Here is a 13,637-nt window from a genome sequence, read left to right as displayed (position 1 = left end):
GTGGCCTGGAGGTGTGAGACCACCCACAGCGCCCGCCCTGGAGGCAGCTGCTGGCCTGGTAACCATTTCAGCAAAGGCCATGCTAGCACAACAATGTGAACGCTTGTAGGGCCTGGGTCTGAGACTAAACAGTCCCCAAACACCTCTGACCCACCGGGAGGCAGCCTCTGGGAGTTTTTGTTATTGTAATGTAATGAGATGCAGAGAAAGCAGCCTGGCTCTTTAACTGGTCTCCTCTTCTCCTCTTGTTTAGAGATCTGAGTGAAAACCAGATCCAGGGGATCCCGCGGAAGGCGTTCCGGGGCATCGCTGACGTGAAGAATCTGTAAGTGCTATTTTTGTTGCTTTGCTGCAGATTTGGTTCACGTGGGCTCCCTGGCCAGGATGAGGGAGAGAGAAGGGACAGGAGGGTGGTTTGGACATCTTCAGAGATTGAGGGCCATGTGCAAGTGTTTTCCACAACAGCTTCACAAAGCCCTGCGCTTCCTGGCCATTCCACAAGCATTGGAATCCCACACCTGGGTCAGAGCCTCACATCACACAAGCTGAATGGCCTTGGTGCAAGTCATTATCAACTTTTGTAAAATAGGGACCATAGTGTGGATGTTGTATGCACTAAGAAAATGTTTTTTAAAAAAAGGAAATGATTAATTCTTAGTAAGTATTGAGTAAACTGGAGCTTTGATGATGATGATGATGATGATGATGATGAAGATCTCTTATAATTAGTCCCAAGAGAGACCCCTGGGACTTACATCCCAGGACCTTGGGGAAATGTAGCCAAATCCATTTCCTTTATGCTAGATTTTTGCTTGCTTTTTACTTTTTATTTTAAAATCATCATTGATTGACAGGATGTTTTTTTTTAAAAAAGAAATAGGGCCCAGATCCATGTGCCAATTCCCCAGTGGTGACACCTTACAAACCAGGAGCCAACAGCAACACCAGGAAATTGGTGTTGGTGCCATCCACAGACTCACCTTCAGTCTTCCCAGTTACCCACACTTAAGCTCACGCGTGCACTTGTTTGTGTGCACATGGATGACTTAAGTGTGGGTAGCTGTGTGCGGTTTGATCACAGGTAGAGTTGTCCTGCCATCACCAAGGTCAAGAGCAGGACTGTTCCATCTCTGAACTCACCAAATAATCCTGATCCTTTCCTACCTGACCCCAGGTTTTGCTCTTATCAATGACTCCTGGGCCCTTACTTCACATGGTGTGTGCCTTCTGAACTCTACATACAACTATGCACAAGGGCTGGGGACATGTTTTTGGAAAGGGCCACAGAAAACAGTCTGGTTTGACTGAGAAAGCCAGTCTGCCCTCCAGCCTCAAATTCAATTTGAGAAGTATTGAAGGAGACTAGGAAGGAAGGAAGGAAGGAAGGAAGGAGAAAGGGAAGGGAAGGGAGAAAAGAGACAGAGAGAAAGAGAGAGAGAGAGAGAGAGAGAGAGAGAACCTACTTTAACTGTCACTTTTCCCTATAACAAATGGAGGGGCTTGAGTTTCCTGGCACACCCTAGGGAAGTTGATGATGGCTTCCAGATGCATGTTATCTGCGTCCTCCGTGGCTGGGCCTCAGCGGAAAGCTTTTGGTGCAAAGAACACAGAGGGCAGAGGCATCTGTGGGAGTGGAGGGACAGGGAGACAGAGAGGACTTCGAAGGGGGCTCTGGGTCAGAGGCTGCCTGCTGCGTCCACTAGGAGTGTTTGCTGAAGAGCAGGAGAGGGTGGGACAGGCACAGCCACACAGCCATGAGCCCTTTTGCAGGACAGATGTAGCCTCACTTAAGAAATAACTTCTGGGCTACAGTGTGGCTCAGTGGTAGAGTGCTTGTCTATCGTGCTTAAGGCCCCGGATTTAATCCTGGGTGCTGCAAAAAAAGGGCTGGGGGTCAGGGAGGGTGGAGGAAGGAAGGAACTTCTTAACTTTCTTCCACCTCCTCTTGAAAAGAAGACACAAACCAAACCTAATAAATACATAATGATGGACACTTTCTCAGCCAGAGGTGGCACTTTTAACATTTCAAAGCATTTTTTCCAACATTTCATTCCTTAGATTTTAGGAACTTAAGAGTGAACAAATGAATCAAAACCAATATATTGTGTTAATCAGCATCCCAGAACTTCAGGGCAAGAGAAAATAGAAGCCCAGAGAGGGGCAGTGACTATCTCAAGGTCAACTGTCACCTGGCTTCCTAATGATTGAGCCCCAAATGAATGTATTATATATATATATAAAGATCCAAGTCTGGAGGATGGAGCCCTAGGCAAACGCTCAACCATTGAGCTACACCACCAGTCCATGGCACTGATATTAAATGGATCATTTATAAACCTGACATAACATAATGATGTAGAAGCGTGGCCATATAGTTACGAATTACATTTTTGATTCTCAAGAAAGTGATTAAATCCCACGGTGATTATTAATTGTTGTTCGTGTTTCTTGGGCTTTGTGTTTTTGTTATTGAGAGTTTACAAGAGTTGTTTTAACTTTATAATGTCTTTAACCATGCAAAGGCCTTAGAGGTGAAAGGTTCGAAATGCCTTAAGTTACCCCAGCATGTGGAGTCAGGCCCACCTTCTAGAAAGAAGTGTACGCAAATACAGTTTGAGTAGCCCTTTTCCTAAATGCCTGGACCAGAAGTGTGGAATATTTGCATATACAGGAGATATTGTAGGGATGGAACCCAAGTTCTAACACAATCCATTTTTGCTTCATATCCACTTTATGCACTTAGCCTGAAGCTGTTTTTATACCATGTTTTTAATAATTCTGTGCATGAAACAGTTTCCCCGTGTGGACTTTTCCATTTGTGGTGTCCTCTCCGTGCTCAAAAGGTTGGGTTTTTGACTTAGGACTGTTCAGCCTTTATTTATCTCTGAAGAGCCTGAGCTCAGCAGGAGTCGGCTTCTGTTTTGTTCATACCCAGAACCAGCACGTGGTCCTGGGGGAAGAAGGAGTGTAGTAAACCAGCTGCTCAGAGGAAGAATCAACTTGCCAAACTAAGGGCTGTTGAACGCTTTGTGCTCCTAAGCAGTCGGCGACGCACTTGTGGGGCAGAACCCCTGAGACCCCAGAAGCATAATTCTTGTTCTCCGGGGACAAATAGAATAACCGGAGACAAGAAATATGTCCACCCAAGAGAAAGTTCAGTAAAATACCAGTCAACATGAAAATGCAAATGAGTGCCTGTGTACAGCCAGAGGCTGTCAGAGAAGAAAAATAGCTTTTGGCAATGTGGCTACGAGGTAGGGAATGGTTTGGGCTTCTGTATGAATTATACCTGATCTAGGTGCTAAGTCTGTGACCTTTGGCACATGACACTTCTAGCCTAGGTTTCAACCATTGTAACATAAGGACAAGAATTGGACCTACTTCCCAGGATTTTTGTTAAGGTTAATGAAATAATGCGTATGGAACAACTCATGAAGGTATTTAGAAAGTTCTTGCTGCTGTTGCTGCTGTATTCCTTTGTTCCTAATGGTGAAGATTTTAGCTGGTCCTGAACAATATTAGAATTCTTAATAAATGAGGCAGATGATGCACGCAGGCCTCCAGAGGTGTGTGTATCAGGGGGCACACAGTGGCATCTCCTGGCTTTGGGGGGATGATGAGGCAGAACAGTAGGTGACGAGGTTAGAGGGGTGGTGGCCAGACAGTGGCACCTTGCCTGCAAGGAGGCGCAGGCACCAAAAAAATGGCCGGCTTCTGACCCAGAATAGGTCAAGGCAAAAACCATTCTGAAAGAGGAACCAAGGATAGGAGGCGGTGGCGAAGGAAGGGCTGGGGCAGGAGATGAGGCTATGGCGAGCTGGGGAAAGAGCAGTCAGAAGTCAAGAAAGGAAGAGTCCAAAGCAAGCCACCCGTGGGGACCAAGCCAGCAGAACTTGGTGACAAAGGGTTTCTAGAGGCAGGAGCAAAAGAAGTGTCAAATTAGAGTTCCAGGCTCCGAGAGTCAGGGCACGGTGGCAAGTCTCAGAGACATTCATCCACACACCCATCAAAATATCGTTTGAGTACCTGCTGAATGCCATTTCTGGGGAAAATGGAAGATAATGATCTATGCAGATGTGTGAGCCCTGTCTTCTTGGAGCTGCCTTCCTCAGAGGCTGAAAGGCTTGGGGAGAGCCAGGCTTGAAGGATCAGGAGTTGGATTGTAATAGTGCTGAATATGAGTGATGTCCAGTCTCAGGGGCAGTGCAGACAGAGCCCCTTCTGTGTTTTAGGACACTGGTGGATCTGCCCATCCTCTCTTATTTCTTCTAGTTGCAGGAACATGCTATAACCCCCTACGTCTCTGGACCCCAGCTTTCCTGGTTTTATTAAACATGAGGGAGTTAGACTAAATAGCCCTATTGCCCTAAGAGAAAATGTCATGTGGGTAATCGGAGATGTAGGATAGGAGCTGAGAGTACATTTGTGGAGGGTTAGCACCCAGTGGAAGTGATAATGAATTGTAGATTTAAATGCACCTGGGGGCTGGGGGCAGAGCTCAGTGGTAGAGAGTTGTGATTAGCATGTGCAAGGTCCTGGATTCAGTTCCCAGCACCACACTCGCACAAAACAGGAGATGCTTTGTAGAAATTAAGTTAGTATAAAACCTGTTAAAGAAATATGTGTCCATCACCCATGTGGAGGGTGTCTACCTTTCGAGTAATCAATAGCAAGCTTTAAATCTCAGGGGTGCACATCCTTGCCTTCATCTGAAAACCAAGCCCCCAGCCTTTCCCATCACATTGTGTGAGCTCAGGGGATATAACTCAGCTCAGAGTTGCCTTCCCTGACCCTCTAAGGCAGCCCCCACTTCCACTGCCTTCCTTCCCTACCCCATGACCCAGTGATATTTCTTTACCTGTTACCTTAAGTAAAATAGGAGCGGAAGATACATTTTTGGAGTACATTATCAGGCTTCAAACTAAATAATATGTGAAATGACAGCTGATTAGGCCTATTCATGACACCATATGCTTTATGATGAGGAGAAAATCAAGGATTGTCTATTTTTGAAAAATAATTCAAAATGTAGTGTTGACATGAATTGTCTTTGCTTGCTCTGACATTTCCCTTTAAGAAGAAAGGAACTGCAATACCCCCATTTTCCAGATGGTAAAATTAAGTGTCCTGGGCTTTCCACCCAGCCAGCCATTGGTGACACACCCAGCATCTTGTGGACTCTAGCCAGATACTTCCGTCTGCTCAGATTCCCCCCCACGCCAGCCAGGGGGAAATGCTGCTGGAGGCTGGAGCCCCACTCACCTGAGCAAGCAGCCAAGTGTCTGACTTATCAAATCCAGGAGAAGGGATGCAGGATGTCTGACACCCATGGAACTGGGAGCCATTAGTGTGCCACTGGTGCTCAAGGGAGCTGGCGCCCTGCCCCCTCCCAGGCAGTGGAAGGAAGCCCCTAATTGCTTCCTGCTTCTCCAGAGAGAAGAAAGAGTAATTAGCCAGGGGTGCCACTCCACGCAATTACTGAAAGCTGGATTTATGGGCTGGTCCCATTCTCTGCTGCCTGTCTGGAAGCACAAGGGGTGCTATATTTAAAAAGAGACAGGCAGTTATATGAACAAATTGATCTGGAGAAAGACCCACAGAGGGACTGACCTGTGGACCGGCATGCACCATGCCCGTATTAAATGCCTACTATATGCAAATGCTCAGCTAGTCCTGACGGATACGGGAGAAAGAGAAATCTCGACCAGAAAGACATAGAGCTAGGACAGAAAGAAAGGAATCGGAAAAAAAGGGAAATGATGACAAGCCACCATCCAACGGAGCGTAATAAGAAAAAGATAAAAACCAGTATAAATTGTTTGTTTTTTTTTTAAGTCCCCTGTCCTGTCTTTCTGAGCAGTTATGTTTTCCTCTGTTTTTCGGTTTCTATTTGCGAGGACTCTGTAGGACATGCATTCCAGAAGGGAAAATCAATAGCCCCTGTCTCTGCCAGCTAGCAGAATTTGGAATTGACGGCTGCAAAACAAAGCCAGGCGGGCGGCCTTTGTGTTCTCTCTTAGTCTGTGCTGCGCGCTGCCCGCGTCTGCCCTCCTGCTTCCTGAGATTAATGAGGGCTGTCTCCGCCCCAGTGAGCAGGCGGTCATCTTGTGTGAGGGGAGGGACCCCAGCGCCCATTCACTAGTAGCATCTTCGCTTGCTAGTCCAAATGCAGCCCTTGTCTAGAATGGCATCCATGCTCCTGGTGCCCCACCAGGTGCTACATGATCTGGGTCCTGTCTGGCTCATCTCATGCTTCCTGTGTACATATTCATTCCCTGAATGCCCTGAGCTCCTTCCTGCCACAGGACCTTTGCACTTGTGAGTCCCTTTGCATAGGATGCTATACAATCTCAGCCCTCCACACAGCCAGCTTTTTCTGATCTTTGGGGGCTCAGCTCAGAGTTGCCTTCCCTGACCCATCTAAGGCAGCCCCCACCTCCACTGCCCTCCTTTCCTACCCCATGACCCAGTGATATTTCTTCAAAGCAATCATCACCCTTTGAAATTATCTTGTTCCTTTATTTATCAACTCATCTGTGTATGTCACACAGAGATTTTGCCTGTCTGGGTCACTGGCTGATGTCCGCCATGCCCAAACTGTTCATGGCAGAGAGGAAGGTTGACTAAAGCCACATCAAAGGAATGAATCTGTTCGTTCACTCCACAAGCACTTGCTGAAGCCTGTTACCCAGCAGCAATTACGTGCAATTGCTAAAATGTCTAATATAAAAGTAATATTATAGGAACGGTAACCCTACAGTCCAGCAAGAAGGCAGACTGATAAACCAGTAGTTGCCGAACATGGACCAGGGCTCCAATGTAGGTAAGGACAAGGACATGGGAAAGCCCAAGGAGACACATCTGATTCTGGCTTCACTTAGAAAATGGTATGGGCTTTTGAAGGATGAGTTCATGCAGGCAAAGGGCATTCCCAGCAAAAGGGAAAGCTTGTGAAAAGTCAGCAAGATTTGCAAAGGGACAGAGGTGTGTGAAAGGGTTGATGTTTCTCAGAGCTTGGGGCTGGAGCACACCCAGCAGTAGAGGCGGTAAAGGGAGATGAGGCAGAGAGCTGAGGGAGGACCTTGAAGACCATGATCTGGGGAGCACGGGGGATCTACACAAGGGCTTTTAACAGAGAAGGGACACAATTGGATCACCATTCAAGACAGACAGCTCCAGCAACAGCGGGGAGGGGGCATTGCCCAGAGGAGACAGTGACGCTGGGGCAGGGGTAAGGAGATTGTGTGGCTGATCAGGAATCCTGGGGGCCAGGATCAGGCAGAGAAAGTGGGCCCAAGAGTCAGGGTTCAAATGTAGAGGCATGAGGGCTAACTGGGGGGTTGAGAGGGGTGGTTGAACTGAGTGCCTGAGGTGGGCTTCTGTGCAAGTCACCTCTATGGACTCTGACGGGCACAGGAATGGTGCCCAGCTCTCCTCATGAAAGGAAGCTGCAGCTCAAGGTGGGACTGGGGAAGTCCGCCTGGGCAAGGCAAGACAACCCTGCTCCACCACCTTCCCAGGGCAGCGAACTGCCCGGGCTTTTCTGCTCTGTAATCCTGGCTGAGCCCGTCAGGTCCAGAACTGCTGCTGGAGGAAGTCGCACTGGACTCCAGTTGGCTAAGACTATCCAAACAAGCCGTCTAAAGGAAGGGATAGCAGATGCCTTCCTTCCTCTCTCCCTCTCTCCCTCTCTCCCTTCCTCCCTTCCTCCCTTCCTTTCTTTCTTCCATTTTTTCTATTCCTTCTTCCATAAATCATCTTGAGCTGTTACTCTTGCCAGGCCCAAAGCTAGTCCTGGAAATTAAAAAATGATTAAGATACAGCCCATGCTCTTAAGATTTTTTTTTGGTCGAAAAGGGAGAGGAACAAATACATGAAGGGCATTTGATCTGCATGCCCCTAGAGTGCTCTTCTCCAGCTGCCCTGTGGCCAGTGGGCTAAGTGCTCAATAAATACCAGTTGATTTGTTAAAGATTTGGACACAGGGGGCTTATGAGATATTTGCCATTGACTGAGATTTTTAGCTCCAAAGAGAAATGAAAAGGGCTTAAAGTGAGAGGAGATGGATATTACTGTGGCAATCACACTCAGAGACTCTAGTAACTGTTGATGTTCTGAAATGAGAAAAAAAAGAGAAGAAACAGGTAAATTAGACTCCATCAGTCCAGCAGAGATATGGGAGGCTGTGGTAAGTGCCCCATCCCAGAAGTTGTACCTGGGCTGGGAAGTTGCATGGGTGACAAGCATTCCTTCCAGGCCACAATTACACTGTTGCATAGACTTTATTGGTGGTCCTCTGTTGGGCTTCGAGTATTTCCCCCAACACTTAATCCTACATTATAACTGTCTCTGCAGTTGCCTTCATCTGCAAGCTATACAAAGGGGGAGGCCAGGCTGCCTTGTCCAGTGTTTGATGTTCAAGAGGTAGGCCTGTGCCTGGCCTCTAGTAGGTGCTCAATGAATAATGAAAGACAAATGGATGGACAAACACCTTTCAAAAAAAGAGACACCCACATTTAGAGGACACCAAAGCCCTGAATGAGGAAGATGATCATATCACAGGAGCCAAGAATAAAATCAAGGCATCAAGAATAAGCCCAGGGAAGCCTTTGTGTTTTCTAAGATAATGGAGACTGTTATTCTTGATTCAGCATTAAACTTTATTTTCTGGGACAATTTTATTTGCAAACCAATTTTTTAAAAATGCATGACAGATATTTAACTCCTCTGAGCACAAAATCCCCAGCAAGCAAAGTTGTTAAAACAAGTATCATGGCTCTGGGACCCTTAGGTTGGACACAGGGAGCTTATGGGATATTTGCCATTGTCTGGGATTTTATCGGAGATATTTAGTTCCAAAGAGAAATGAAAATGGCTTAAGAAGAAAGGAAATGAGTATTACTGTGGAGATCACACTCAGAGACTCTAGTAACTACTGATGTCCTCATTCTTTATCTTATTGGGGTCAATTGAGGACAGTGATTTTAAAGTATAAGTTTTAGGTCAGATCTGGGCTTTTTGTTTGTTTGTTTTTTAATTCCAGTTTGGCTTCTGACTACTTGAGAGACTGGACAAGTTTCCTAACTACTCTGAGCCTTGCTCTCTTAATGTATAAAATGGGGGAAATACTAGTAAGGACTCAAACAGAGAAATTATGAATTCAACATTTGTACAATATGCTATGGTTTTCAAAAAGCCTTCCTACATACTATTTAATTACCCCAGCAACTTTGCAGATCATTAGAGAGAAGCTTATTTTTCTCTAGACATTAAAGGGGAAATTGAGATCCAAAGAAAGTCAGGAACTGTCTCAAGGAGAGGGAGTGGGTCATGTGGACTCTCTCAGGATCCCTCAGCCCAGACTCCGAGTTGGTGCTTTTCTGAGTGGTTATCTGGGAAATCTCTGAGATTCGGGAAGCTGGAGCACAGTTTGAAGGAAGCAGTAGATGCAGCTCAATGGGGAGAATTAGAAGGTGGTTTTGCCTTCCAGCTCCAGCTAAGACCCGAGGCACGAGCAGACAGGCTGTGACTGTCACAGCCCAAGAGGGATTTCTGAGACCATCGAGATTGTCCAGAAGTGTGACCCTCCTGATTTGGTTTCTAATGAAAAGACTACTCTCTAGAGCAGCTTCAGGTTTACAGAAGAATAGGGAGGAAATTACAGGGCATTCATGACGCCCCCAACTCCACAGTGCTGTACCCAGGCATATTCTCCCACTAGTAACCCCTCACGTGAGGGTGACAATTGTCATGATCTCTGACTTAATATGGGGTCATTATTAACTGACACCCATTAAGGCTCACCCTTTATGTCACATGTTCTGTGGGTTTGGGTTAAATGTACAGTGACGCATAGCCATCATTACGGCACAGTCTTACTGCCCTAAAACTCCCGTGCTCCACCTATTGATGCTTCTCCATTTCTGAGCCCAAAAGTATAGGCTTTCAAATGAGCAGATAAAGCTCTTCATCTTTTCAAAATAGCTTACATTTATTCAGTTTTTCAGAGTATTAAAAACTAGTGAGATCCTGACTCAATGGTTAAGTACCTCTGAGTTCCCTGATACCAAAAAAAAACAAAAACAAAAACCAAAAAAACTAGAGTCTTAGGGGCTGGGGGTATGGCTTGGTGGTAGAGCATGTGCCTAACATGTGCTAGGCCCTGAGTTCCATCCCCAGCATAAAACAAAAAGTTTTCTTTTAAATTCTTTGGGAGATGATAAACGATATCCCCAAGTGTAATTGCCATAGAGCAAGTCAGCAGGACCAGAGCCAGTTTCCCAGCCCCACATAAGGTACGAGCATTAGCATCTATCTTGCAGAGACTTATGGTCCACAGCACCTGCCCAGGCCTGGATCCTGCTGTCTGTGCAGGTGGGGAGGAGTGATGGATCATAACCAAGCACCAGTCTCCAGAGTGGAATCCTGGTTCCTACCACCAGTGTGATCCTAAGCAAGGTCACACCTCTCCTCGTCTCAGATTCTCCATGTTAAGTAGAAATAATATCACCCTCCTCGTGCTGTTATAAAAAATACTCATCTTCAGTGCTGCTTTGATTCCATCTGAGAGTATTAAATCAGCTCAAGTTGTCACATCTAACAGGCCAAATTTTCTCTTACTTGACAGATACAAAGAAAAAGGTTATGTTGACAGTGTTCTGCTCTAAAATAACCCTAACTTTAAAATATATGTATATATGTATATATATATATATATATATATATATATATATATATGTGTGTGTGTGTGTGTGTGTGTGTGTGTATACATATATAAAACATCATCTATCCTTCTCTTATTCATTTCAGCAAAGATAACTTGTTCTCATTTATGGGTTGTAATGAACCAAGCATATAATAAGTCAGAGGAAAATAGGGGGTACACTTTCCACCCACTCTGACCCCTCACCTTGTTCCCTCTAAGACACAGAAAGTACTAAAAAAACCCAGGAGTGCTGTTCAGAGACAGCTCTGCCATTAACTACTGCCTTCCCATGGAAGGCTGAATTATGGCCCCCAAAATTCCCACATCCTAATCCCTGGGATGTTTGACTCCATATCCTCTGCAACAAAAGGCACTGTGCAGGTGTGATTAAATTAAGGATCTTGAAATGGATAGATCATCTGGGGTTATTCAGGTGGACACGGTGTCTTAAGAAGGGTCTTTATCAAAGAAAAGACATGTTCTGGAAGCAGAGAGAAGGCCATGTGACACAGGGACTTGTGGTCCACAGCACCTGCCCAGGCCTACCTGGATAGTCCCTAATCTGTTAGGAGCTTCCAGAAGGAACACAGTCTAGCCCACACCTTGACATTAGCCCACTGAAACCAGCCAGGGCTTCCATCCTCCTGGACTCTAAGAAAATAAATTCATGTTGTTTTAAACCACCACATTTCTGGTAATTTGTTGCAGCAATTGTAGCAAACCAATACTAGTGCCACCTCAGCTGTCACTTAAGCTCTTGGTCTCAGTTTCCTCATCTATTAAAATAAATCATTGGCATATGATCAGCAGATTTCAAATTGTACTCTAAGAAACTCTACCATTTTAAGAGTCTGAAAATAAGATGTCACTTTTCAATAATGATAAAGATCTAAATCATCTCTTTAGACATTAGCGTTCAACGTGAGATTTTGTGCAACAAAGAGCATAGTGAGAAAAAATAAATAAAAGGCTTGAAAAATCACTAGACTGGATAGATAATCTTCCAGGTCTGTTCAGATGGTAGAGTTTGATGATTCTTTGAGATCATCTTCCAGGAGGGAAGAACAGAGAGGAGCTAGGCCTTGGCAGTGAGATAAAACTCAAGAACAGCACCACAAACCCAGACCAGGTAAGGGCTGCAGAAAAGAGTACCAGAATTATGCCCAACTGGTCACCAAGCTGGACTTGTAGCGGGGTTGAGGGGCTGGGCTGGGCTGGGCTGGGCTCACTGAGCAAAGTTGGATGTTACCTGAGAGGTGATTTTCTAGAATGGGCTGAGGGCTTCAGTCTCCCAAGGATTGGTTCAGGATTCTGCAGCAGGGCTGAGTCTATCAGCGTTCCTGCCCACCCTCCCTTCCTGCTTTAGCCCTGGATAAACTGTTCTGCATCTGAAGGAAATGACTAGGAGAGTTCTCCCAAGCTCTGGTGCATAAAGCTTGCGCAGCCAGAGATCAAAAAATATTTGCTGTGTGAATAAAGAAGCTGTTTGTACAGGCTGTGGGGCTGGTGCTCAAAGCGTGCATTCTGGGCCCTGATAATGCCCGGGTGCATGCAAGTGTTTTACAGAGCAGGCTGGTTGTATCAGAAGTGACAGATCCACGTGCACAGCTGGGGCCATGCCAGAGCAAAGCACTTCCCTATCTGCCATAAGCGCTCAGCTCTGTAAATGGGTGTGTTACAATGTGTCCATTTACATCCAGGGCTATTATTTGCCATTGTAACCTTTTTTAAAGCTGTCTCTATAACCAGTCCCCAGGCACAAGTGCACAAAACTGGATCACTTCTAAATGCCAATGTTCTTGGATACTGTGTCTGTCAGGAAAACTACTTGGGCAGACAAATAAGTAATCAGTGGCTGAGGTTTCATTTACCCAGTGCAGGGTCTAACAGGAGGCTCAAGATTGTGCAGCTAGTTAGTATTCGGTTATGAAAGTGGCACTCCTTTCATAGAGACATTTCTTGAGCTCAGGGATAGTATATGTGCCTGAGATTTCTATGAAAGCCATAATGTCAGTCAGAGTGCCCACATCTCCTCCCTGTCCCTCACTCAGAATGAACAGAGGCTGCCTCAAGAAAGGAGTAGCCACCTAGAACAGAAGCACTCTGCTCCTAAGCCCTCACAGGGCACCGACTAGGCACCAGACTCAACTCTTAGTGATTTCTATCTATTATCTCCTTTGATCACAGAAACATTGTGATTATTAACAGTTCACAGGTGGTAAAATGGAAACACATAAAAAGTGAAGTGATTTTCCCAAGGTCACAGAGCTGGGATTTGAACTCAGAGAGCTAAAATCTAGAGTGTGTCACCTGAACCATTATACTATACTGTTTGAGGGCCCAGGTTAAATCTACAAGGGAAAGAAAGATAGTTAAAGAGGGAAGGGAAAGGAAGAAGAAGTGATTTTGCCTGGAAATACAGATTTCCAGTGTCTCTGGAAAAATCCAATGTGTTAGCACTGTATCCCTTGCCCAGGCCAGGGCTGAGTTGCAGCTTGGCTTCTGTCCCCTGCAGTGCTGTTTTACTTGTCCTGCAAACTTCTAGAGAGTCCCATTATCATCTACACTCATTTAAAGGAGGCATTAGTTACCTTGTCCACCTTAGAAAGACTCCCAGTCTTTGGTGGAATAACTGGGGTTTCCTCTAATTCATTAATTGGTGAATCCTGAGCCCTCTGCTTTCGCTCTCTTATTTTTCTTTCTTGGAAAAGATCAGAGAATTGGTTCTTATAAAGCCCTGACAAGGTTTCAGACCCAGTTCTGGGTTAACCCTTACCTGAGCCATAATTTTAAATGTAAAAGTTAAATGAGATGCCATGTGGGAAAAACTTAGCACACACTTGGCACAAAGTAGATGTTCAATAAATATTACCATTCTGCACCCCACACTCATGTATCCTGCCCCTTTCTTGATGCAATGAGAGGCTATCTC

At 45.5% G+C, this 13,637-nt stretch overlaps 1 protein-coding gene across 1 annotated transcript in view; it reads left to right on the top strand.

Moving 5' to 3' along the window:
- Positions 1–13,637, top strand: part of Slit3 (slit guidance ligand 3) — a 579,279-nt gene that overhangs the window by 393,333 nt on the left and 172,309 nt on the right. The window contains exon 5 of the mRNA XM_046421334.2: positions 254–325. Within this exon, the coding sequence (XP_046277290.1) occupies positions 254–325 (72 nt within the window). The remainder of the gene's footprint in view (positions 1–253; positions 326–13,637) is intronic.

Source organism: Marmota monax, unplaced genomic scaffold (assembly GCF_021218885.2).
Source record: "Marmota monax isolate L192 unplaced genomic scaffold, Marmota_monax_Labrador192_F-V1.1 WCK01_AAM20220418_F8-fsc00084, whole genome shotgun sequence".
Taxonomy (NCBI): domain Eukaryota; kingdom Metazoa; phylum Chordata; class Mammalia; order Rodentia; family Sciuridae; genus Marmota; species Marmota monax.
This window is presented reverse-complemented; position numbering and strand designations above follow the sequence as displayed.